Genomic DNA, 26,248 nt, shown 5'->3' with positions numbered 1-26,248 from the left:
GCGATAAATCTCCCTGAGCTTAAAAGGCAGAGAGGGCCAAAGTGTGAACTTTTTACTTCAGCAACGGAAGCGAGAAATCAGTGATTCATTAAAGCGGAGACCTCCTTGGAAGCTGGCAGCAGAGGAGGAAAGGACGCTAATTATGTCTTCCTTTTCTGTGCTCGCTCCGACCAGTTTATAATCTGCTGCTCTGGAGGGTTTAAAATCCTCAGCATCTTCTGCTTTCTCCCAGCCCTCTCCTCTTCTGGGAGTGAGAAGGGGGAAAAAGTCAGCCAAGCACCAGGCTCCAGGTGGCTCTCAAGTACTTCACTGCCAAAAGAAATGGGGGTGGGGGGAGGAGATCCTAACGCTGGAAAACAAGTGAGAAAGGGGCTCCCCAGAGGGGATTGGTTCAGGCTGAGAGACAGTAAAATTCGGAAAGCAGGAGGATACTGCTAGCACAGGACGCTTTAGCCGCGAATTAGCCAGGGTTGGGGGCGCCGGTGGAGGTTGCGGCTGCGACAGCCAAGCCGTGGAAGGGACCTGGCAGCCCCCGAGCTCGGAGTAAAGGCACCGCTCTCTCCTCGCTCCCCTACTCCCCCACCCCCTTCTCTGCCCCTTTCACCCTCCCTCTCCCTGGCTTTCCCAGCAGCCTAGGGTTTCAGATGTCCCACCGTAGTTTGACCCCCTCCCCCCTCTTCTCCACCCCTGCAAATGAGGTTTGACCAGCAGAGGCAGAGCCCACCTCTGGCTTAGAATCACTGACATTTCGACTCCAGGCTTCAACCTGTTTACAAGTGGACTCTCCAAAGAAAGGGGGTGGGGGATAGGGCCAAACAAAACACCAGCCGCCGTCCCCCAAAACAAAAAGTGACTTTCAAATCGGCAGGCACCACTAAAAAGAGAAAGGAAGAAAGGGAAGAAAACAACGGCGACTGGGCAGCTGCCTCCAGTTCTGACAACTCCAAAGGGATACACTTTTAGAAGTGGCTCGCAGGCTGGGGCTCCGCAGAGAGAGACCAGAAGGTGCCAGCCGCAGAGGGGTGCAGATATCTCCCCCTGTCCCTCACCCCACCTCCCTTGGGTTTTGTTCACCGTGCTGTCATCTGTTTTTCAGACCTTTTTGGCATCTAACATGAAGAAAGGAGTAAAGAAGAGAACAAAGTAACTCCTGGGGGAGCGAAGAGCGCTGGTGACCAACACCACGACCGCCACTACCAGCTCCTGCTGCTGCGGCCACCCACATCCACCATTCACTGGGAGACTCCAGAGGCTCAGGCAGCGGATCCGAGAAAGGAACGAGGGGAGGCAGTCGGCTTTTCCGAGGAGTTATGGATGTTGGTGCATTCACTTCTGGCCAGATCCGTGCCCAGAGGGAGCTAACCAGCAGCCACCACCTCCAGCTCTCTCCTTGCTTTGCACCAGGTCTTACACTTCCAGTATGTTCCTTCTGATGCGACAATTTCCAGTGCCGAGAGTTTCAGTACAATGTGGAAATGGATACTGACACATTGTGCCTCAGCCTTTCCCCACCTGCCCGGCGGCTGCTGCTGCTGCTTCTTGTTGCTGTTCTTGGTGTCTTCCATCCCTGTCACCTGCCAAGCCCTTGGTCAGGACATGGTGTCACCAGAGGCCACCAACTCTTCTTCCTCCTCCTCCTCTCCTTCCAGCGCGGGAAGGCATGTGCGGAGCTACAATCACCTTCAAGGAGATGTCCGCTGGAGAAAGCTATTCTCTTTCACCAAGTACTTTCTCAAGATAGAGAAGAACGGGAAGGTCAGCGGGACCAAAAAGGAGAACTGCCCGTACAGTAAGTAACAAATGCGCGCTCCCTTCCTTCCAATTATCCACCCCCAGCCCACACGGGGGGGAAAAATCTGTTCCAGATGTGGCCAGCTAAATATTTACGTCCCCAACCCCTGTAAAATGATTAAGTGGAATACTTTCACACTAATTCACCCCCCCTCCCGTGTATACATTGTGCTGCCGCATCCCCTCCCCTAAGTGCGCTCCCTCCACACCCCCCACCCCTTGCCGCCCCATCCACCCCTTCCCTCCAGCCTGTCACTAGCCAGACCACGCAGGGCGGCCAAGAGAGTTGCTGCAGTGCAAAGATGCCTCTTTCTCTCCACCGCCCTTCCCACCTCATCCAAAGAGCTCTTCTTCCTTCCTTCTGGAAATGGCTCAAGTAAACACATTTTTTCCCCCTTTTCTCTTTCTTGTTAAGAGTTTTGGGGCAGGCTCCTCAAGCTGAAAATAATTATCCACTGTCAATTATAGGGGCTTTGTGTGAACTTTATTTAAGGAAAAAAAAAAGTCAATTCCACTCTCTCCCCGCCCCCATCCCTTTGCCCCACCACCTCTAGATATCAGCGAAAAGCATTTTTCTGGTTTGGATTTTTGTTTTGTTTTGTTTTGGGTCCCTTATTTTAGTTTGAGTGATTGCAGTCCACGAAGTTAGCTTTTCAGGCACCACCGCTGCTATTTGTCTTCTGCCTGCCTTCTCTGTTGGTAACATGATGCTCGTCTGCATTGTCAATAGCGTATGCGCTGCTTTGTGGTGTCCTGTTGTACTGTTTCTTCTGAAACCTCTCATATTGCAGAGCCATACTACTACAGCATTGTAAACATCTGGGACTGGATTCACACAGACCTCACACAAATTTCATTGTCATTCTTTTATTTTCAAAGTAAAAGTCATAAGTCCGTTTCCATGGCTATAGTTTATCCCACAGCGTGACGTTTCCTCCTCAGCACAAATTATGCCTGGGATCCCTAGATTTTGTTCTTGCCTTTGCCCTCTCTCTTTCCTTCTTTCTCTCTTTCCCTTGTTTCTTTCTTGCAGGGGTGTGGGCTGGTTGGGGTAGAGAGAACCAGAAGAGGAGGGGTGGATATTGTGTCTCTTCTTGAATCAACTCTGCAAAGCCAGATTACTCTATTGACTTCCTTTCTCAGTTACTTTCAAGTGGTGAGACTTATTCATCCCCTATTGATTGTTATTTGAAAGGAACCCAAGGCTCTGTAATAGCACACTGAAGACAGTGGACAATGATGTTTAAACATCTTTAGTGACCATTTAGCATTATCTCAATGGTAAATTCCAAGTCACCTTTAACGGGGACTTTTTTGTGTTAGTTGTTCAGGAATTCTAAGCGTAAATTGTCAGCTAACTTAAATACACGAGTCACATATTTCAAGATTCCTTGGTTTAGAAAGTACCAGGTACTAATGGGAACAACAGTTGAACAGAATTTAGCATTTTATTTTTGAATACAAATTTACAAGAAGTAAGATTTAGTTTTCTTCTGTGGGGATGCATACACATTCAACATTGACTTCTATTCCTCCTCAGCCACTGCTTTTATTTACTGAAATTCACAATATGCTTACGAGTAAATAAAAATATGTGTAGAAATGTTTTTAAAGTGTTTCATTTTATGTTTCATACTACAGATATTAACTATTCCATACCTGATTCATAGAAAGTAGCTGAAATCATGTTATAATGATGACAATTGTTTTTGCTTAAAAGTAATTTGTTACTTGAATTCATTAGATCCTATGTATAACCTTTAAGGTTTTTCAATTAAAAATTTTAAACCTTCATTTACTTCTGACATAAAATGGTGTGGTCTCATTAAGTTAGGAGGATGGGAAAGAAGCTGTCCAAACACTAGGCTGGACAGAGTGAGCTGGGAATTAAAAAAAAAAAATTCCCATGGACTGATTTCTTATTTTTCATGGAGAAAACTCAAGAGAATATGATAAAATTTCAGTGTGTTATCCTTGAGCAATCCTTTTTCTTCTTAAAAAATGTTTGTGCTATACTTTAAATGTCTTTATGATGTGACTTAAGGACAAATTTGCTCTGTTTTAAGTAAACTTAAATTGCTATTTTCTAGAATAATAATCATGTGTGATTAGCTGCATAGTAAAATGATTTCCACAGTACCCACTGAATTTCATCTTTACAATAGGAACTATTTGCATAGAAGGAAAGTATACAATATATATTGTATAAAAGGGGTGTAGAAAAGTTCCATCTTAACTGTCCAAAATATACTAATATTTTATTTTCTATGTAATAAAATATATTAAGCATTTCTTATAATGACAAGCTAAATATCTTATATGGTAATGCAATCTTAATGGTTAAAAGTGAAAGGGGAGGGGTTCATTTCACTAAATCTTGTCAAACGGTAAATAATTTAGGCTTTCCAAGAATATCTGTATCAAAACATAGCAAGTAAAAATGAGAGATTGAAAAAGCCTTAATTTCACATGTGGCCGGGTAATCTAAATGCTGCTACAATTTCCAGCTGGACTGATTCAGCTGAACTACATAGTATCATTAAGATATTGTCTAAATGTTGCATAATAACATGTGAACAAACTTTTGCCATGCCTACAGGGTAGCCAGCCAGCCCGTCCACCAAATGGTAGCCTGTTAAATACTCGGATAGCTAACCTCTGAAGAGTGTCAGTTCCTTTTCCAAAAACCACATTTCAGTAACATTTTCCTAAACAAGTTATTAATTATTCTCAATATACAAAACTGTTCTTTTGAGGTTTGCTTATTTGAAGGTTAATTTTCTTTGTTACTTTTGACCTTAGTATTATTGCTGCTAAAATACAGTAACAGCTTATCTGAGAGGTTATGTTTTTGATGTCCTGGGTAATTAAATAACTGTTTTACTGGCATTTTGCCAGCAGAATGCTAACAAAAGGGAAGTAAGACAATCACCCTTAAGTATTGCAAAATCATTTTTAACTTCTACTTCCAAAGCTAGTTCCCAGAAATTCGATGGTTCTAAAAATACCACATGTACTAAAGAAGCTCTTCTCTCTATGGGTATTATAATGTTTTTTGAGGGGGGCTATACTTTCTGTTTGCTTCTTTGCCATGATATGAGAGTAGAATAAAGAGAGCAGAGATGAATTATGTTTCTCCTGCTAGAAGTCTGAGAAAGCTTGAATAATTTAGAATAGCTGTGGTGTATCTGTCACTAGATATGTGCAGGCTCATTTAGGTTTTGTTTTATCCTTCTTTACATCTAGAGCTTTGCCCTTGAAACCTTACCACTCGGCTTTAGTTCTGACCTCTTAGGCTGGATACAGCTGTTAGGTATCCTTGCAACTGGGACCAGTTGACTTATTTCTGGATGTGAGGAAAACAGCTGTGGGCTTCTCCCATGGTTGTCATTTGTAGATAAGAGGGATCTATAGTGAAAGGAAAATGTATCCCTAAACATGAGACAACTAAGGATAGATATTCCCAAAAGGGAAAGTCATAAAAAAAGGCTCATGGGCCTTTCTGGGAAAGAAGTATGGGAGGCAATAGAGAAATCTGTGAGCTTCTTCCATGGTTATCATTTGTAGATAAGAGGGATCTAGTGAATGGAAAATGTACCCCTAAACATGAGACAACTAAGGATAGATATTCCCAAAAGGGAAAGTCACAAAAAAAGGCACATAGGCCTTTCTGGGAAAGAAGTATGGGAGGCAACAGAGAAATTAATATGTAATGAGTATGTAGTATATGCTTAATCTCTTTAAACACATACTTCATTTAACAATCACAATAGCCCTATAACTATCCAAACTAATATTGAAAAAAGTAAATTGTCCAAGGTCATTCAACTAGAAATGGGTAGAACCAAGATTCAAGCCCCAGCCTATTGGTTGTATCTCTCCTTATTTACTGTACCTGTCTGCTACTTCCAACATGGATATCAATTTATTAGAATTTGACACCCCAAATCTTTAAAAAGACAAATTATCCAAATCCTTACTTGCTTCTTGCTGTGAACACCAGCAGTTCTTTAGAATTAAATTGGAACAGAAAGAAAATGACAATTGAAGAAAAACAAATACAGGAAAGGTATCATTGCAGGTGACCACATGGTATCAGACAAGATTAGTGCATTCTCTAGGTAAACTCTCTCTTTTGATACTGTTTGGGAATATAATTGTTTATGGAGACACATAAAATACACGTACATCAATCTCACTTATGTTAACAGAGGTCATTAGGAATACATGAGTATTTAAGAAAAAAATCCATGAATATCATTTTATATAGTAATTGTTTACAGCTGAGGGCTAAATGTTTAATTGTTCCCATGTGTAATAAAATAATTTGATTGTAAATACCTGTGAGAAATTGGACTGTTGCAGAAACTTCTGACATGACTCTAAAAAGGGTGACATAATATGTCATAATATGACTTAAGCTATATTAAGAAAACTTTAAAAGATACCTGCAAATCAAAAAGGTAATTTACCATATAAAATGACAGATTATTGTCTGGGATTAAAGGTTTGGACTATTATTTTTTAACCAGGACTAGAGCTTACTATAGGAAGCTAAATGAAGTGAGAAAAAATAATTGTTAAGGAAAATAGGAACTCGAAAATTATCTCCTAATAAAGACACAAGTTTTCTGGGAAGAAAAACTATAGACAATTTATGGCTTCCACTGGTGTCTTATTTCAGTTGTGGTTGTTTCTAGAATTTGGTTGCATAATTTATAACCGGCAGCATTTAATCATGAACATTGAGGATTTATGAAGGCGGAAAGCACTGTATTTAATGTTTACATGACATTGTCCTATTACCTTTACTGCATTCCTACCATATGGACCCTCCACTTTGATGGCTTTATCATAAATCTATTAAAAATGCACAATTCAAGAGAATTTCCTCTTCATAAACCTGATTTATAACCACCTATGAGGAGAAACCTAAGGAAACAGTTGTCAAGAATCACATGCCTGTATTGGAGCATGAGAATTCAGACACCAAGTTCTAGGTCTTGGATATTTCAGGAACCTATTACCTAAAGGTGTGGATGACTCTTTAAAAGCAGGTGTTTTCAAAATGATGTTTAGACACAGAATTTTAACAAAGGGAAAAGAAGTAGAAGAATCGTGTCTTATAGGATCAAATAAACTCCATTGTCTTCATAGCTTCTTCTACATTTATACTATCCAGTTTAGACTGAAAAGCTTTATTCCAGTGCATTTCTTCAGAATTTAAAGAACTTATAGTAGAACATGAATGAGCACTTTAAATTCCCATACAATTACTTTAATGTTCAGAAGCAAACCCCATTTATTATCCAAATGTCTAACTTTGCACAGGCCAAAATGTTAAAAAAAAAAGCTGACAGCTCATTTGAAATGGAACTAATGTTCCTCCCATTTATGAGCTGCCTATGAATAACTACATCTTTCCTAAGCCTTAAATGTCTGTATGCTTATCTGACATTGTCGTACAAATAATATTTCTTTATTATGCTTCAGAAAGAAGAGTGATACATGTATATTAGTTCAAAGTGATTTTAATCTATCTTAACATTAATTCTGTGAACTTTGCAATGAAGAGTAATTCAGATGACATTTTTAGTATTACTGTTCCAACATTTGTCAACATTAATAGTTGATGTTTGCTTAATATAAGTAAAATATTAGAATTTTCCTTCCAGAAATTACAGATCTCTTTTATTTTACAGTAAGATGGGACATACAATTCATATTTATGTAATTTTAATACCATTTTATCACAATCTAGACATGTAATCAACTTCATTTTGTTCAAGTCATTTATGCAGAAGTTTTCATATATTTCATGGTATATTGCAATGATCTAAGATAATTTACATTTGACATTTGACCATGGGTGTTTATTACTTTGTTTGGCAGATTTGAAACATTTATTTTGTAATCGCCACTCTTTCTTCTCAGTGCATGTTACCTTTATCTGTGCCAGTCAGTCAGTATAACAAAGAATAACTTAGAAATGTGCCTTTAAAATTAGTGAAAGGAAATATATATGTATCTTGGGAAGCTACCAGTGACACTCTGATACTGAATTAATAAATACAAAATGTTGATGTTTTACAGAATCAGTTTAAAACCCAGTACTTGATTTGCATAGACTTTACACAAATAGAAAGTTTCAAGATATCTAAAAGGGAGCCAGGTCACCCACAAAATAATGGACTTAAAGGCTCCCTTGCTTTTAAATCAGATCAGTTGTGTTCTTTCTTTGAACGCTGTGTTCTAATTGGCACAATAAATCAAAGAAGACACTCAGAGTAGATTCCCATGTAAGGTGGACAACTGGACAGTGACTTTTTACTGCTGTTAACACGTGCATCCAATTACTATCTGATAGATTCATAGTGTTGGCAGTAAAGCATTGCCTTATTTTATAGTTCACCTAATAATTCTTCAACCTAAACCTGTCCACCTTTACCTATATACATTCTGTCAGTATGTGCATTATTAATGAATAATTTTCAAAGTTTTGGCATGCTTCCTGCAATGAATGATGTCATTGAGTTATTAATGAATGATCTAAGCCTAACAGAAGGCAAAGTATTAAGTTGATATACCCCAAATTTCAAAGAATTGTCAACTAAACAAACCTAACAATTTCAATACAACTGGAATCCAATTCTGAATAGGGTGAGTTAAATGCCATCTAATTCTGATTAGTGTGGGATTGCTGCAAGATTTAGAACTTTTTTAAGAAGGTATTTTTAATGTTTTTCCATAATTATTATTACTTAAGAGGACCTTGTGTTAACATGCTTTACTGATAAACAAACATGTTATTTCATCCTTAACCTTTTTTGCTCCTGTGTTGAGGACAACTTGACATATTCATAGAGTCTTTACAATTCAAGGCTCATTGACATCTTCCTAACAGTTTTGTTTTGAGTCAGTCTGTGACAACCCTAATTCTGAGGCATTGTAAATCCCTAATAGTTTATCATCTCTTCTTTGTTCCATCATTTTCACCTCCTTGGGTTTTTTGTTTGTTTTTTATTTCTTTTCTCTGGTTGCTGAACTGGCTCTATACTTTTCAGGCTAGGAAAAGTCATACATTAGTATTACTTGGCACCCAAGGTAACATTCAGGGCCAGAGGCCTAGACATTTTCAGATGCGTGTCATCTAAAACTGATAGTTTTATTTTAATTTTGCATAAAAATCTTCAATGGCATAAATGCAATGTACTCCATCAGGACCGTATCCTCATTTTGATTCTGCAGTGAATTCTTTCTTATCCCAGCATTTCAGGTCAATTTCTTTTAAGCTCTGCTGTAAGTGAAGTGTATAAACCACAGATAAGCACCCTTCAGAGTGCCGATTATCCCATTACTTGATCATCATTCTGCATTTTTCCTAAGTTAAATTTTTGCTCCCAATAACCCTTCCTGCTTTTCCTATTATTGTTTTTAAAAATTTTTGCATACACAACACTTACTAGCTACTTTGTCATTTTTCCTACATTTTTGTCTTTGTCTGGATTACCATAAAAGAAAGAAAGTGAAGATTATTTTGGAGACAGGGTCTCACTCATGATCACAGCTCACTGAAGCCTCAACCTCCTGGGCTCAAGTGATCCTCCCAAGCAGTTGGGACTGCAGGCATGCACCACCCTGCCTGGGTAATTTGCTAATTGTTCTTTTGTTTGTTTGTTTATAGAAACAGTGTCTCACTATGTTGCTGAGGCTTGTCTCAGATTCCTGGGCTCAAGGGATCCTCCAGCCTCGGCCACCTGAAGTGCTGGGATTACAGGTGTGATCCACCACACCCAGCCTGAACACTTATTTTTTTTCCTACTTTAGTCATTTATTTTAAAGAAGATGAATGCTGATTTGGAGGTCTTTGATATTCCCAACTTCCAGAATGTCACTTAGATTATCAAGCTTTTCAATGTACCCCTATCAAATATATGTAGCTTTTAAAAATAAAGCATAGGTTCTCAATAAAACTGTTTTTCAATCAGGAAACAATGTAAAATATTTATATATATGTATGTCGGGTAAAACAAAAATAGAAATGCATATGCCTCTACTAGGAATTTTTGAAACACCAGCAGGAGTTAGGATCTGAAATAATTCTGTGTTTTCATATATGTCTCCTAAGAAATAATTTTTTGGCACTGAATGATGAATTAGATTTATGTTTGTCATGTGCAGAATCTGACTACTGGCATATCTTAAATTATCTGTTACTGTAAAATTCAAGCTTGTTTTGGCAATTGTTTTCAAATTTTAAGTAACTTTAATTTATTGATAGAATTATTAAAAGAAGAATTAATATTCTGTAACATGGAGTAAATGGTAACATATGACACTGATTTGCATACTATTTATGATCTAAAGTAAGATACATTCATAATGGTATTCATAGCAGTAATTACCAGATTTGGGGCAGCATTTTTTGGGAATATCTCTGCAGAAGGATATGATTCCATAAATATGAGAGAAAAGTGCTAGTGATGTTAATCACATTATATTATAAAAACTTGATAAACAAAAATAGTGTTTTAGAGCTCAAATGTGCTGATGTCCAGGAAGCAAGAGAGATGGTAAAGATTACATAATGAAATTTTTAGAAGCCAGAGGGAAAAGTAGAAAGGGAGAAGAGGTCCTAGAGTGTTTAGACACATACTGCGAGAGGAGGAGGAGATGCTTTGCTGGAGTGATGAAGACAAGGGTTTTGAACTCCCAGGAAAGAGATCAAGCTAATGAGTAGCACTGCAAAAGGGCTGACATGACAAGAAAGGTGTGAGGGAAATATAACCCAAGCCCTGGCATTCGACTGGATGTTAAATTAACTGAAATGAGAACCTATGATCTAAGAGGAGTTCCACGGAAGTCATCGCAGCCAGGCTATCAAAGTAAGGAAAGCTAAGTCCCAGTTCCTGCTAAAGAGGTATGATAGAGTGATTAAAAGTATGTGCTTTGATTCAAAGTATTAAAAAATGTAGGCCTGGAAAAAAAGCAGGCTTTGAAGCCACAGACCTGTAGTCAAATTGCCAGATAAGAGTGGATAACTTTAGGCAAGTTGTCATCGGTAAAACAAGGATATTAACAATACCTACCTTTTTCCTACAAGGTAAGGATTAAATGAGACCATATACTCACTCATTGATTCATTCAACTGAAATTTGAGTGCTTGCTTTGTGTTAGATAGTGTGTGAGGCCCTGAGTAAATGCACTGTTGAAAACAGTTGGTCATTCTGCTCTCATAGAGCTTACACTCTCCACAGACAGTGTCAAAAGCCAAGTAAACCAAGAGATGATATGATAAAAAATTGAGGTGAGTGCTATCAATGAAACAAGTACGATGTTTCAATAGAAAACAACTGGAAACTACTCCAAACAGCGCTGTTAGAGAAGCCTTTTGAAGAGGTGAGAAGGGAAATGCAAAGGGAGAGTTTGGTGCCTCATTCAAGTACAGAGAAGGCACATTGAGGCTGGACATGGCAGAAGTTTGAAGACATCTGAATTGACACATACACACAGCTTAATGGTGCCTGACACATCATAAGCCTTAATCAAAAGGGTACTATATAAAGTAAAAGTAAATATGTTTCCTCTTATTTCAGGGGAAAACATCAGGAAAGCAAAAACTATATTATTTGATGAAGTGGGAATTAACAATGCTGGAATTAAGGAAAGAGGCAGGAAGGAGAAATATATCTGGCTCTTGTTTAAAAAGGAAAATATTAAAACAACCTGAAATTTGATTTGGAATTGTAATACTCATAATGTTCTGAAGTTTTGGGGAAAGAGTGGAGGCTTGATTCTTTAAGACATTGGTAGAAGAAACAGATCAAGTACTCCTAATCCAAAAATCTCATATCCAAAATGATCCAAAATCCAAAACTTTTGAGTGCTGACATGATGCCACAAGTGGAAAATTCTAAACCTGCCCTCATATGATAGATCACAGTCCAAACAAGGGGCACAGTTTATTCAGCATCCCAAAGAGAAAAAAGACCCTCCCGTCCCTCTTCAGCTGCTGTTGCTTAACAGCTGATACAGGTATTCTGGTGATGCTGCTTTGCTGCCTAGTTACCCCAAACACATTATTTTTTCACTCTAATAGTGGTATGTCATGTTGTTTGCTCTAAAGTACTTATGTTTGAATAAGTGTAAGAAAATGATTGCTCATCAGTAGCATTTAAATTCAGAGTCAGGAATGATAGCGATACCAAACACCCACAGATTATCTATATCAGTGGCTAAGATAGTGACACCTTTGCTTTCTGATGGTTTAATGTATATGATCTTTGTTTCATGCACAAAATTATTTAAAATATTTTTAAAAAGTTATTTCCAGGCTGTATGTATATAAACCACGAATTAGTTTTGTGTTTAGACTTTGGTTTCCATCCCCAAGATATCATATTATGTATATGCAAATATTTCAAAATCTGAAAAAATCCAAAATCTGAAACCCTTCTGCTCCCAAGCATTTCAGATAAAGGATATTCAACCTGTATTTGAAAACTGAAGGTAACTTGAGGAGAGAGCAAGGTGCTGAAAATAAGGAATATAAGATGAATATTTTCAAGGACACAATCTGTAAAAGGCTAAAAGAAAGAAATGAAAGAATAGCAAAACAGATAACCATAAAGATTTGATGATTACTGAATAGAAGGCAACAAAGAAAAGTAATTCTTAATTTTTAAATATTTCAGAATAAATCTTTTATTTCAACTTATAGTTTTGAACCAAGATGATCACAGATACTTAGTTCTTAGTAAACTTGGTGGTTGTTTCTTGTTTCTCTTCCTGTTACTGTGACCTTGTATCCTTAAAGCATTTGCAATCTAGAACTAGAAAGAGGAGATCATCACAGGGAGTTGGAAGAGCATATAAGGCAGTTTATACTCAATGCTAAGAAGAGGGGCAGAATTTGAGTAAACAGCAGTCTCTAACTGAAGGAGGGATGCACGACATCAGAGGGTCACACTAAGGATAATGGACTCCAGCTAGACAGAGATAAAATGAGAGGAAGAAGAATATTCTAAAAGAAGGCACAGAAGTATGTGGGTGCAGAATCAAACATGAAGTTTTCAGGAAACCACAGGGAACAGAAAGTTTGCATGCAGGTAGCCATTTTCTGACAGACAAAGAAAAGTACAGTAGAAGGTGCTATAATGTGAGATGGAAGTATGTAAATTTATCCTTATATTTGAGGATCTAAACTTTCTAGCAAAATATTACATTTACATGAATTATATTTAAACTCGGTCTTTACTTTTTTTTCATTTTTACTTTTTGAAGTAAAAGAAAAAGAAAGCAGAAGAATATTTGAAAGTAGTATTATCTATATTAAAATTGACAACCTCAACTTAAATAGTAAATCGCAAGGAATTGTAGCTTAATCAAAAGAAAAAAGAACTAATTTTATACTAGGGACATAGAAAAGCAGTTCTGCTCTTCACTAAAATGACATTACTCTTTGTATTTCTGATTTGCCAAATGATCATTATTTTAATATTTAAAATACTCAGAACTTCAAAAGTTCTTAATATGTATATTTCACTGTGAAGAGGTTTTGTAATTTCCAGCAAATTCCCAAAAGGCACACCTGAAGCATCAGTATTTCTTGCTCTAGTTGTGGTTTTTATTTTTGTCATTTGTATTCTAAATTGTCTTAGATTCGCCTGGTTTAGATGATCAGAAAAAGAAACAAAGTACACTAAATTTTTTTTTTTTTTTATAAAAGAGTACATGTAAAATATCTTTTAAGCAAACTAGGAGAAGCATACAGACAGTATATGTACAACTACACCCCCTATTGAGACCATGAGCTCTTGAGTCAGACTTCTTGGTGTAGAATCTGGGTTATTTATAAAACTTCATAGCTGTGTGATCTTGGCCAAGTTAATCTCTGGGTCTTGGGCTTTGCATCTTTTAAGTTTAGACAGTAATATCACCCATCTCACCACTGTTGGAAGAATAAGTCATATATTTATAAACGAGATGATAAATGTAAAGTCATATTAAATATAGGACCTAACACCATTTAATGTTAGTTCTCATTACTCTTTTTTGCCATGACTACTTGTTACTAATTATTCCATTATGTGAAAAGATCCCTAAATAATGGAATAATAAAAAATTAGGCAGATTAATGCTTTCATCAATTGACTCTCGAAAAAGTTTGTAATATGGGTAAGATAATAATTGTTACACCCATACTATGTTTAGATGAGAAAATGAGGCCTAAAAGTTATTGTGCCTGACTGACATTATATAGTTAGTATAACTGAGGATTAAAACCAAGGCCAGTCTTAGCGACAGTAATCTTCTATCTTTGTTTGCCTGCGACAGTCCCAGTAAATGTCTCTTGTTCTGGCATTTTATTATTAATACCTGTTCAGTCTCAGTGTAGTATCACAAGACCATCCTAGTCTTAGTCAATATAGTCTATGTAAGGAATAAATCTACATAAGCTAGTTCCCTCTCAGATACTAGTACATTCCACTAAATCACATGTTATGTCATATAATATCATGTAATCTCTACACTCCTTCATATGTCATGTAAGACCCTCATGATTTACTCTCTACCAACTCCCTCACCTCTTTTCTTACTATGGTGCCCATTATAGCTGTTTTATATTGATTTCAGTTCTAGAACCTGCCTTGTCCCTTCATGTTCAGCCTTGCCAGCCACTGCTAGGTCTGCCTGGAATGATGTCCCTGCCTTCTTTCCCAGATGATCTTCTTTTCAGATTTCACTTAGATGTCCTCTCTGGGAACCCTTCCTGCTGTCCTCTCAAAACCCATGCTTCCAAAAACCATATACCTAGTATTATAACACAATACTACACTTGGTTAGTTAACTGTTTACCCATCTCATTTCCTCATAAACAGAAAACTTGTTTAGAGTGAGAACCATACCTCATTGACCTTTACATGCAGGCACTTAATATAGTATTTGGCATAATAATAAGTCCTCTTTCTATATATTATTAAGTAAATTACTCCTTTTAACTGCATGGTCTTTATCAACTTACTCGGACTCTAAAAGTTTGGTCACCTGGTCTGGAAAATGTGATTAATATGCTACCTACCTAAAAATGATGGTTGAAATAAATTAGCTCTTAAAATTTCTAAATGAAATTTAGAAAAAATGTTTTAAGTTCTACAATTCTGAGAACTTGAAAAATAAGTTAGTAGGGCAGTCATTATTTAAGAGATTGTTAAATACTTAGATTCATTCAACTTTCTGAATAAAAATGTGTAATCATGAATCATTTTTCATGTTTCTCTAATTTTCCTATCTAAAGTTACTACTGATAATGTTCAGTAGAGATTAAAAATTACTTTATCCCCTTTAAAATTCCTGCTATGACATGGTTATTTCTAGTTTCAGAGTTGTGTTTCTGGATTCCTGGATAATTTGGTGGCTACTAAAAAATTAGCAATTCTTAGTAATTATTTTAGAGAGGAAGAATAAAGTGCTGCAAAGAGAGGAAAGGGAGTGGTCTTGTATGTGTCAAAACATTTACTGTTGATCTTAAGTAGGTCATTTACTTTATCTTAGCCTCACAGACCTAATCTATAATATGAGTGTACCGAACTAAATTATTATTAAAATATTTTAGTTTAGCATATTTATTTCATAGACTAAGGACCAAATTCCTTGACTGTACCTATATTAGGAAATATAGCTAAATGATTCTGAATAATGGCCACCCAAAGACATCAGGTTCTAATCCCTGGAACCTGTGAATGTTACTATATTTAGTAAAGTTCTTGCAAATCAAGTTAAGGATCTTGAGATGAGGAGATTACCGTCATTGTCCAGGTAGGCCCTTAATGCCATAACAAGTGCCCTTATAAGAGAGAGGCAAGAAAATTAGACATACACAGAAGAACAGAAGACAGAAGGCATTTTGACTATGGAAACAGACAGATTTAAAAATACAATGTGGTTGTCTTTGAAGATGGACAAAGGAGTCATGAGCCAAGGAAGCTGGAAGAGGAAAGGAACAGAGTGCTTCCTTAGAAATTACAGAGGAGTTTGGCCCTGCTGATACCTTGTTCTAGGACCAGAAAAAATTGATATTGGGCACCTAGTCCCCAGAACATTGAGAGAATAGATTTATGTTAGTCTGAGACACCAACTTTGTGGTAATTTATTGCAGAAGCCATAAGAAACCAATACAGATATGGTACTTAAAGCAGGGTGCTGCTGTAACTCAACCTAAAAATGTGAAAGTAGCTTGGGAATTGGGTAGTGGACATAAGCTGGATGGATTTTAAAGCACATGATAAATAGCTCAGATTTCCTTAAACAGACTTCTGTTAGAAATATGAAGATAAAAGGTGCTAAGGTGAAGATTTAGCAGGAGGTGTGAGGCACAGTAGAAATGACTACCTCATTTAGAGAATACATATAACATCATAAACAAATATTAATATTAACAGTGCTTTTAGTGAGGACTCAGAAGGAAATTTAGAGTATGTTATTGAAAAATAGAAGAAAGGCAGTCCTTGTTATATAGTGGCAGAAATGTAGCTGAAGTGTGTTCTATGTTGTTTGAAAAACAGAACATGTAAGTGATGAATTTGGATATTTAGCTGAGGAAATTTCTAAGCAAAGTATTGAAGGATCAGTCTGGTTTCTTCTTCCTGTTTGTAGTAAAATACAAAAGGAAGAAGATAAAGTAAAAAAAGAACAATTAAGCAAAATCAAAACAGCACTTGATGATTTGAGAAATTCTCAGCCTATCCAGATTGCAAAAGATGCTGAGTTAGGAGATTCACTGTTAGGAAAGCATGCTCTGAAGAGAAGGCTCAGGGTACGACTAGATAACCTTAAGATAGTGCTGAAGAAATGAAACATGTGCTGGATGGATTCCCTCAGCTATCTCAGCAGAAGCCAGGAATAGAGATGAGGTTATCTAGGAAAGATCTATTGAGAACCCTCTCAAGGCATGAATCCCTGTGACACACGTAGGAGGACCACAGAGGTTTTGAGAATGTTGTATTAGCAGAAACACTGCCAGCTTGCACTAAAAAAGACAAAGACAGAGAAAGTTGAAGGAAGGCTGTCAGACTCCCAAAATTCTACAGGCAAGAAATAGGCTGGTAAAACTATTCAGCTGCAAACACATGATAGCTTTAAAGAAAAAGGATTACCGTGAGTGCAGAGCCTTGGATACAAAGGAAGTGCAGAGGCATAGAGGCAGAGACTCTAGCCATGTGCACAGAGGCAGGACCCTCAAGTCACAGAGGATGATTCCCAGGCCTTGAAACCTAGTGGAATTTACCCTGCTGGATTTTGAAATTGCTTGGGACCAATGACTTCTTTCTTTTTTACATTTTTCTCCTGTTAGAATAGGAATGTTTATAACTGTTATACTATGCTTGTTCTACCATGGCATTTCAGGAACTGATAACTTGTTTTCTAGGTTTATGGATTCAGTAATGGAGAATAATTTTGCCAGGATGGATCATACTCAGAGTCTCATCCATACCTGAATTCTATCATTTACATTATATTATTTGAGATTTTTGAGCTGCTGTCATTTAAATGAGATTTTGGACTTTAATTTAGGTAGGATATAGAAGACTGAATAATGGCCACACAAAAATATCCAGCTGTAATTCCAGGAATCTGTGACTATTATCTTATAAGGTAAAGTTTTGTAGATGTGATTAAGAATTTTGAGGTGAGATTATCCTGGATTATTCCAGTGAGCCCCAAATACCATGACAAAGGTCCTTATAAAAAAGAAGCAAAGGGAGATTAGATGTACACACAGAGGGCAGAAAGTGATTTGAGGTTAGATGCAGAGATCTGAAGATGCTACACTGCTGGCTTTGAACAGTGGTAAGGTCATGAGCCAAGGAATGTGGCACCAGAAGCTGAAAGAGGCAGGCATTGGATGCTTCCCGGGAGAGCTTCTAGAGGGAATGCAGCCCTGCCAACATCTTAATTTCAGCCCAGGAAAACAGATATTAGAGTTCTGACCTCCATAACTCTGAGAGAATAAATTTCTATTGCTTTAAGCCATCGACTTTGTAGTAATTTGTCATATCAGCCCTAGAAAAGTAATATGGAATCTATAACAACTTTGTGCAGCCCAAATTAAGGATAATTTGACAAAAACAAAGCAGTATCTTATGGTAGATAGCATTAAGCATGGACTCAAGTAGATGTAAGTTCCAACACTTTACCCCTTCTGAATTGTGTGAGTGAGAAAAGTCACTAAACTTTTGTTTCCTCATTCCATCTATGAAGATTAAATGAAATAACCTATGAAAAGTATCTAGCAAAGTGTCAGGCTTATAATGGAACCTCAAATTTTAGTTGAATCTAAAGGGATAACAAGTTTAATTGACTATATATTTGTAAAACGTTATCTTAAAATATAGTTTATTTGCTTACAATACCTTGACTTCTAGGCACTACAAAAGCAAGGGGCTTATTGTTTGATACAGAACCTGTCCATAAAAGTGATCTGTTTTTCCTTTGGGCTATAAATTCAGTCTGGCTTGATTTAAGGGTTTGTATTAACCTGGCCCAAGAGCCCCTTTTCTGAAGATGGGTGCTAAACCAATAGGAACCTTTCCTATTTAAAGAAGCCCTTTTATAGTTAAGGGTGAGAGAAAACCAATTTTTAAAAATGGCTAATTAATGCTTAATTTTCTGTTGCTTAAAATAGACTACCTGAAAGTGGGTAACGTATAAGAAACAAAGTTTATTTCTTCTAGTTATGAAGTCTGAGAAGTCCAAAGTCATGGGTCCACATCTGCTGAGGGTCTTGTTGCTATTGGGGACTTTCTGCAGGGTACCGTGGCAGCAGAGAACATCACACATCAAAGGAGCTCAGTGTGGTAGCTCAGGTTCCTCTTTCTCTTCTTATAAAGCCAACAGTCCTACTCCCATGATAATCCATTAATCAATTAATCCATTAATGAATTCCTGAAGGCTCTGCCTTCATGACCCAATCACTTTTTAAAAGCCCCACCTCTCAGTGCTGCCACACTGGGGATTAAATTTCAAAATGAATTCTGAAGGGGACAAATATTCAAACCATAGCAGATGTAATCAAATTTTAGTAACTGGTACTTTCTGAAGGATTTTTCAACATTTAAACATGTTGAAGTTACTGTGTATTTACTCTTTGAAACTAACATCTTTTATCATCTATCTTCTCTCACTATGTATAGAATTCTACATTTAAGCCTCTCATATCTCAAAATGTTTCCATAATACATAGTACAACTCTCCTAAAATTTATTAGCATCTTTGTTTATATCACTTGAATTTTTATGGCCTGGGAAAAAACAGGATTCTAAAACTGGCATTTCCTCTTACAGAAAATTTGTTTCTCTCACAGTAATAGGGACTATGAAGTTGCAGACAGCAGATACATGTTTTGTTGTCAAGTCTTGGGGTAATGGGTCTTTTATGGAGCTGAGGCTGACGAAACAGCTGCTAGTTTAGAGTGTTATGGAGTTACTTCTTTTTCTCCTCAACACTCATTGTCTATTGAGTGCTGGGACTACAGTAATTTGAGAAGAGAGGTGATGGTTGTGATATTGGAAAAGGTGGTGCAATTAGGAATGGGGCTCTAGCGCAAGAGAGCTAGATAAGAGATGTGACTCAGGATTACCTTGAGCACAGAGAGCACACTAGCATGAGAATCAATTCTACCAACCCTGGTGCCATTCAGGATTTTTACTTATATTCTCTAAGACTAGGCAAATAAATGCATATGTTCATTCCAATCCCCAGGAGGTTTCTGAAACTTTCTTAGAGATAGAATGCCCACAAGAGTTGTACATTCTGATTTGAGATCTATCCCCTACCTATTTCTCTTTATAAGAAGATTCTTTCCAATGAGCACTTAGAAAAGAGGCTTGGAGCAGAAGAGGAAAGCCAGATTGGAAATAGGTAGTAATAACAGGCAACAATAGATATTTCTCAAACCTGGGTCTATGGACCACATGCTCAGAATGAACTGGTATGCTTGCTCAAAATGTAAGTTATAAAAAGTCTCATTCTAGATGTACTGTGAAAGTTGACAGTGGAAGAGAGGAGGCAAATATGTTCACACATAGAAATCTGAACTTTGATAATCTCTAAAAAACAATAAAATCAAAAGTGACACTTAATAAGTGTTGAGGTGATGGGAGGAAAGGCCAAAGGTCTTTTGAGCTTCAGATAATCTGAAAATTTTGGCAGAATGAATTTCACGCACATATTCCAGGTTTATACATTTTCTGTTTTTGCACATATTCTCGAAAGGGAGAAAGTACCAATATATTCAATGAAAAGGAAGTAATTTTTAAAGTAAGTTAAAATATATGCTTAAGTGTAAATGCTCCCTGTTTGGTGAAAGAGATTTTCTGATAAATCTGAGATTAGGTCTGTTTTCAGCTTACTCTCATAAGTGTCTGAGTGCATGTGTGATAAAGCTGGAGGAAGGGAAGAGAAGATATGATACTCGTCAAAAACTGGTTGTTTTCTTACCATGTCAGAGTGCTCCGCCACTGCTATTTATGAGGAAGAGCTGAGGATGCTACACCAAATGACAATCCTATAAACAAACTTTTAGAGATCTAGAGCTCTTCCTTTCTTCTTCTTCTAAGCCACAGGAATTTGTGCATATGTGCCTCTAACCCCAGGAGTGTTGGCAGGAACCTAGTCCTCAAAATGATCACTTGAATTTGCAGCCCAGCCTCCAAAACTGGAAACATGAAGGAATATTGACAAGATTCTATAGTTTCCTCAAGAACCATCTTTTGAATTCAAACAGTTCTTTAATGTCTTATGGTTTACTGAGAAAAAGTCCTCTATTGTGAGGAATTCTTTCTTTCAGCTGTGGAGATTATTTGAGTTTCAGTTCCTGTAAATGGCCTTTTTCTCAGGTGACTAAAACTCGGACTACAGTCAAAGCTGTGACTCTGTCCACCTTGGATGTTTCATGAGTATGCAAATTATAGGCTCATGTCTATGTAAGTGATATTTCTTTATACCTACAAAAGACACCTAATGCCAGATTCGTATTCCATATAATTCATGGAATGTCTTCTGTAAAGTTATAGGAAATATGAATATGAAAACATTAATAAAGAATTGACAACATGGGATGGAAAAAATGGCTCATACCTGTAATCTCAACACTTTGGAAGACTGAGACAGGAGGATTGCTTCAGCCCAGGAATTTGAGACCAGCCTGGACAACATAAGGAAACCTCATCTCTTAAAAAAAAAAATTAGCCACATGTGATTGTGCTTGCTGGTAGTCCTAGCTACTTGAGAGGCCAAGGCCGGAGGATCCCTTGTGCTTAGGATAAGGCTGCAGTGAGCCGCAATTGTGCCACTGCACCCTAGCCTGGGCAAGAGTGAGACTCTGTCTCAAAAAAATGAAACAACAAAAAAATTGACAACACATAGCACATTGAATTATTTTTTTCTATGAATCTTTAAAAAATATTCTTTCTTCGTACTGAAGGCTTCAAAGTCATTTAATAAATTTAACCAGAACAGTTTCCGCTGAATTTAGCAGTTTGTAGCCACTGACAATGGCCATAACTTATTAGTCTGAGATCATTATTGTATTGAACAACCTAAACCAGTGTGGTTGGGTTTTTCACAATCCCAAAAGACTTCAACTGGGGGAGGCTGAAATTATTTGTTACATCCTGCTGTGCTATGTTGTATGAGGCACTTAGCCAAAGATATCTTTGCCCTAATGTTTTGTGCTCCAAAGAAGGCATCAAATTATTTCTACTTTAAAGAATCTGGATTGCAAACTTTCAATTTTAGACATTGGAAAATGCCATCCATCAATTGTCTTATATTTTTCCCTTCCCCTTTTAGTGACTATGATTATAGAACAGAAACATATTGCCTCTGTCCTAGACCATCCTTATCATGTCCTTATTCAGTGAGTGGTACTTTGATTGAATTAATAAACTTTTAAATTAATAATATTGACATTTTGTGAAGAAGTAGACTAGGGACTAGAAAGAGAAAAATGAGAACTTGGAATAGGTTGTTATTAAAGTTATATTCTTATAATATGTTACATTGACTACAAAAAATCCTTGTTTCTCTATGTTGATCTTACTTAGGAAAGGTTGTAGGGAAGTTCAGTTTTAATCAACATATGTGTTCTTATATAAGCCATTGGGTGTTTTTTTTAAAATAAAAATACTTTGTGTATCAGCACATTACATTTAAAAAACAGGTAGACTTTTTTTTAAAAAAAATTATGTTAGGCAGCATTGGATGATTAATGCAAACTGGGTGAATGGTCTTTACTGATATCTAGCTCCTGGTTTTAGATATTGTTTCAGTTCTGTTTTTAGAATAGGATAAAATATTAATAACTAATGATATTGAATGCTTAGGCCTATGTACTTTATATGTATATTCATTTAGTGTGCAAAACAACCCTAGGGTGTGGATACTAGGTTATCCTATTGTACTGATGGGAAATTTTGAAGCTACTGAGAAGCTGAGTAACTTCACCAAAGGCTTTTAGTTAATAAGTGATGAGACTAGGATTGGACCCCAGGTAGTGCAGCTTCAGTTTCTGTACACTTAATCACTAGGCTATTGTGCCCTTCAATAAGATGCAACTAGTCTAATTTGAAATCCTTCAATTAGACAGAGGCAAATTAGTCACTATGCTACATCAGCAAATTAAACTTTATAGCTAGAGGAAACTTCTGGAGTGTATTTTGTGCTTTCTTAACAAACTTTGCCTACATAAAGAACAAAAAAACGATCTCTTGCCATCTACAAATGTTTACCTGCAGTGAAAAATGTCTGGCTCCTGACCACTTTTATTTTGAAACTCATGATTGCTAAAAAAGAAACAGATGAAAAAAATGGACTTTTTTCAGTAGTTATCTTTTCAAAGAATAACAAATGAAAACATTTAGGAAATACTTTTATAGTATGAATTCATTTTCTATCAGTTCTTTCAGTTCAAAATTTCTTATGTCATTTATTTAATATCAAAGATTTTTAACCTTCTCACATATGAGGAAAACTATTTGTTTTCTTGCAGTTTGAGAAATATTTGTCTTGATGCCAAACTGCCTGAAGACATACTCTTTTACAAAGAAAGCAAAATTTTAAGAGAAGTTAACTTAGGATTGCTGATATTTATTTTCCTCTTTATTTAATCTTCCCATAGTTCCTAAGTTCAGGACTTGAAATATTATCTTTATTAAAGAAAGTCATACATATTAAACTCTCACATCTATATTTAGCCATTTTTAAGTCTAAAGTATAAATTAAAAATTATCCAGACACTATCAAATAAAAGCCCCATCTTGGCAAATACTTTTCCCAATGAATTTCAACCAAACTAACCTCGAATCAACTTTTGGTATACCTTGTACTAATGGTAGATTTGCTTTTTGCTTTTGAAGGCAAATTGATATTCACAAATCATATGTCACAAGCCACTAAAAGTGTCAGAACCCCACAGCAGGCCCTTGGTGGCTTGTTAATCTCTCCTGTTTAAAGGAAACAGACTAATTCACTTAAATATAATGAAAGCCATGCCTTCTCCAGCCTAGTCCCTCAAAGCGTCAGCCCATGCAAGTCCTGCCTTCTTTCTTCACCTCCTTCTTTCCTGGCTCTGACAATTAAACATGAAACTAAGAAGCAATGATTTCCTTAATGTTGCCATGTCTGAGTTATTTCAGATGTCACATATGTGAAAATTGTGAAAATGCAGGATGTCTTTTTTTTTTATTTGCATCAACAACATATACAAGGGTATCCCTGCCCACCTTTCACCATTGTTCTCAACAAAGCATAAAAGATAAACCAGGACGTTAAATGCAGGGACCAGATGTATATATAACCTTTTGCCCTCATTATTCTAATTGGTTTCCATTAGGAGGAGGGAGGGAAAAATAAAATAGAAAAAAAAAAAAAAGGAAATAATTGATATAGAGGTGAGTAAACTTTTAACATTGGATTGGCTAAAGTCTGGGAATATTATAATCAGAATGACAGAAGAGCAATTTCAAAAGATCAAATCCAAGGTGATTAATAAAATACTAATAAATGGGGAAGAAATAATTTATCTTAATTTTATGCACCCAGAAATTGTTCAACTGTGGCCAACTGTGCACAAGCTATATTATTTTTAACACTTCTCATGTTTACATTTATTTTTGTACTTTGAAGGAAGAGCCAAATGTTCTCTGAATCTTATTGCCCAGATACACACAATCACATATGTGGCTAACTTATTTGTAGTTAATTCTCCCCCTCTAACCATGTGCATGTCCCCCTTTTAGTAGCATTAGTTATTTGTGGTTCTCCACACTGAAATGTCCTGTAATATGCAGTAAGGTTAGATCTTCCAATCAAGGACTTCAGTGGCAAAAGACCTGAGACTGGGATGACAACAGAGTCATACTTTCAACATAAGTCTTAATCAAAGCTTAGAGTCATAAGATTGAAAATCTGGAGTTAGGGCATTAGGGGGAAGAACCATTTTCATTTCAAGCATACTGTACATGTTAGTCATGGCTCACAGCGGAACAGGAATTTTATGGAGCAAGAAAGGGGAGGTGCAAGAATAAGGTTTTGAGTTTCCTTCCAAATGTATTTTTAAATAGCATTACAGCATCAGGATTTATGAAGAAAGAAACAATAACAAAAAGGAAGCTTTTTGTTTCTTTCTTTTTTTTCTTTGCAAATTATTTGAGAATCAAATTGACCACCAGGAAAGATACATGAGACGACCAAAGGAGCTGATTGATTAAAGAGTGAGCTCCTGAATGTGGCAAAGTCTGGAATCCTACAAGACAACCTGCCAAAGCCTGTTGACAGCTAATCTTGGGGTATAAAGTCTGAGTGGAAGTCTTAGATATGGAAGGAGCTTTCACAGGTCATTTAGGTCATTTCAGTCTCTCTCCACAAACCACACTCTTTGTTATTTTAGACAGCTCCCGCCCATGCTGACATTTGACGATCTTAGTTATAATTGGAAAATTGACAGCATCCATTAATTTCCAATTCTAGTGTTTGGCTATACCCATTTTATCTATATATTTTTAAACTCAAATCCCTTATTCTCTCATTTTAGCTCATTTTGCCTTCGTTTCTCCTCAGTAAGCATGAGAAATAATTGGGTCTAAATAACCTACTTAAAAGCTTTACATATTCTATGGAAAAACCACCTACAGAGATGATAATATCAAATTTCCACCTTGGTTTCCTTAAACTCAAAGGATTCACATTGTGTTTCAATTCATTTGGATACTTTATTTGGTTTACAAGATAATTTTACATGTATGATCTTATTTAGTTTTCAGAATAACACTGTCAATTAGGCAGTGTATATGGTAATGTCTTCATTATGTATGTGAGAAACCTCATCATACTTCACTTAAACTAGAATTCTCTTTCTTCGATTTCTAATTAGTAATCTTTACACTGCACTATCATATTCATCTTAGATAAGGATTTTCTTGGCCACAGTACTATTTTGAACAAGGCAATTCTTTGTGGTAGGAGCCTGCCCTGGGTTTTGTGGGATGTTTAGCAGCATCCCTGGTCTCTACCTATTGGATGCCAGTAACACTTCCCTCCTAGTTGTGACAACCAAAAACTGTCATAGGCTGAGGAATTGACAATCTGGCTATCTTTGCAGAATAACTGCATTTAATTTCGATTAAGTATCGTAAGATTCTCTAAATATAAGATGTGCATCTTCCTCTTAATGTACATAAGATTGTTGAGTTATCATTTTTTTTTTATTTTGACAATGCCTGTTACCTCACAGAGGATATAATCCAGTACCTTTTCTTAATACTTCTAAGGCCTTTAGTTCTCCATCAAAAAGTAATTTTCCACTTTTGCTTTAAAAAGAGTCACCGTAAGAAATGCTATTTCTTTTTTTCTTAGAAGTTCACTTTTCAGAAGAAGAAAATGTAACTCAGATGAACTTTGAAAGTCTCTTAGTCACCTTAGCCTTGGTGGATAGCCAGGGTCTGAGCCCTGAGATTTTCTTTCTTTTTTATGGTGCTCCCTGAGGTTGTGAGTTTCTGAAATATATAGTGAATTTTTTTTTTTTTTTTTTTTTTTTTTTGGTGCTCCTTGAGTGTACAAGACATTTCATGTGAAGTCCCAAACTCTGTGAAATTTGCTTGTACAAATAACTCAGAAAATTTAGAGCATCAAGCTTTGAAGTGTGTTTAAATTTTCCAATCTATATTTTTCAAATTACTGTTGATTTCAAGAATGCCTAATGGCCAAGTCCTGTTGCTTAACTCTAAGTATAATTGAACTTCCTTATGAAAGGTTAAAATTCCCATTTCATTCCTTCTATTTATCTAAGTTTCCAGGTGACATTCACAATTAGCCATTAAAGATGATTGTGTTTAATTGAGATTTACCACAAGTTTTCACTTAAAGAACATTATGTTTTATATTGCAAGTTAAAAACTGT

General features: G+C 36.5%; 1 protein-coding gene across 2 annotated transcripts in view; it reads left to right on the top strand.

Annotated features, from left to right (window-relative positions):
• The first annotated feature begins 742 nt into the window (after positions 1-742).
• FGF10 (fibroblast growth factor 10) overlaps positions 743-26,248 on the top strand; it is an 85,883-nt gene continuing 60,377 nt past the window's right edge. The window contains exons 1-2 of one of the 2 annotated variants that reach the window (XM_012449551.2): positions 766-1,005; positions 1,097-1,789. In XM_012449551.2, the coding sequence (XP_012304974.2) occupies positions 1,468-1,789 (322 nt within the window). In that variant the 5' untranslated portion in view covers positions 766-1,005; positions 1,097-1,467. Of the gene's footprint in view, positions 1,790-26,248 lie in introns of both variants that reach the window. The other variant, XM_064375961.1, reaches the window with a different exon arrangement.

The sequence above is a fragment of the Aotus nancymaae genome, unplaced genomic scaffold, assembly GCF_030222135.1.
Source record: "Aotus nancymaae isolate 86718 unplaced genomic scaffold, 86718_ANA_hifiasm-v0.15.2.pri h1tg000014l, whole genome shotgun sequence".
Lineage (NCBI taxonomy): Eukaryota > Metazoa > Chordata > Mammalia > Primates > Aotidae > Aotus > Aotus nancymaae.
Note: the sequence above shows the minus strand (reverse complement) of the source record. Positions and strands in the feature narration are given on the sequence as shown.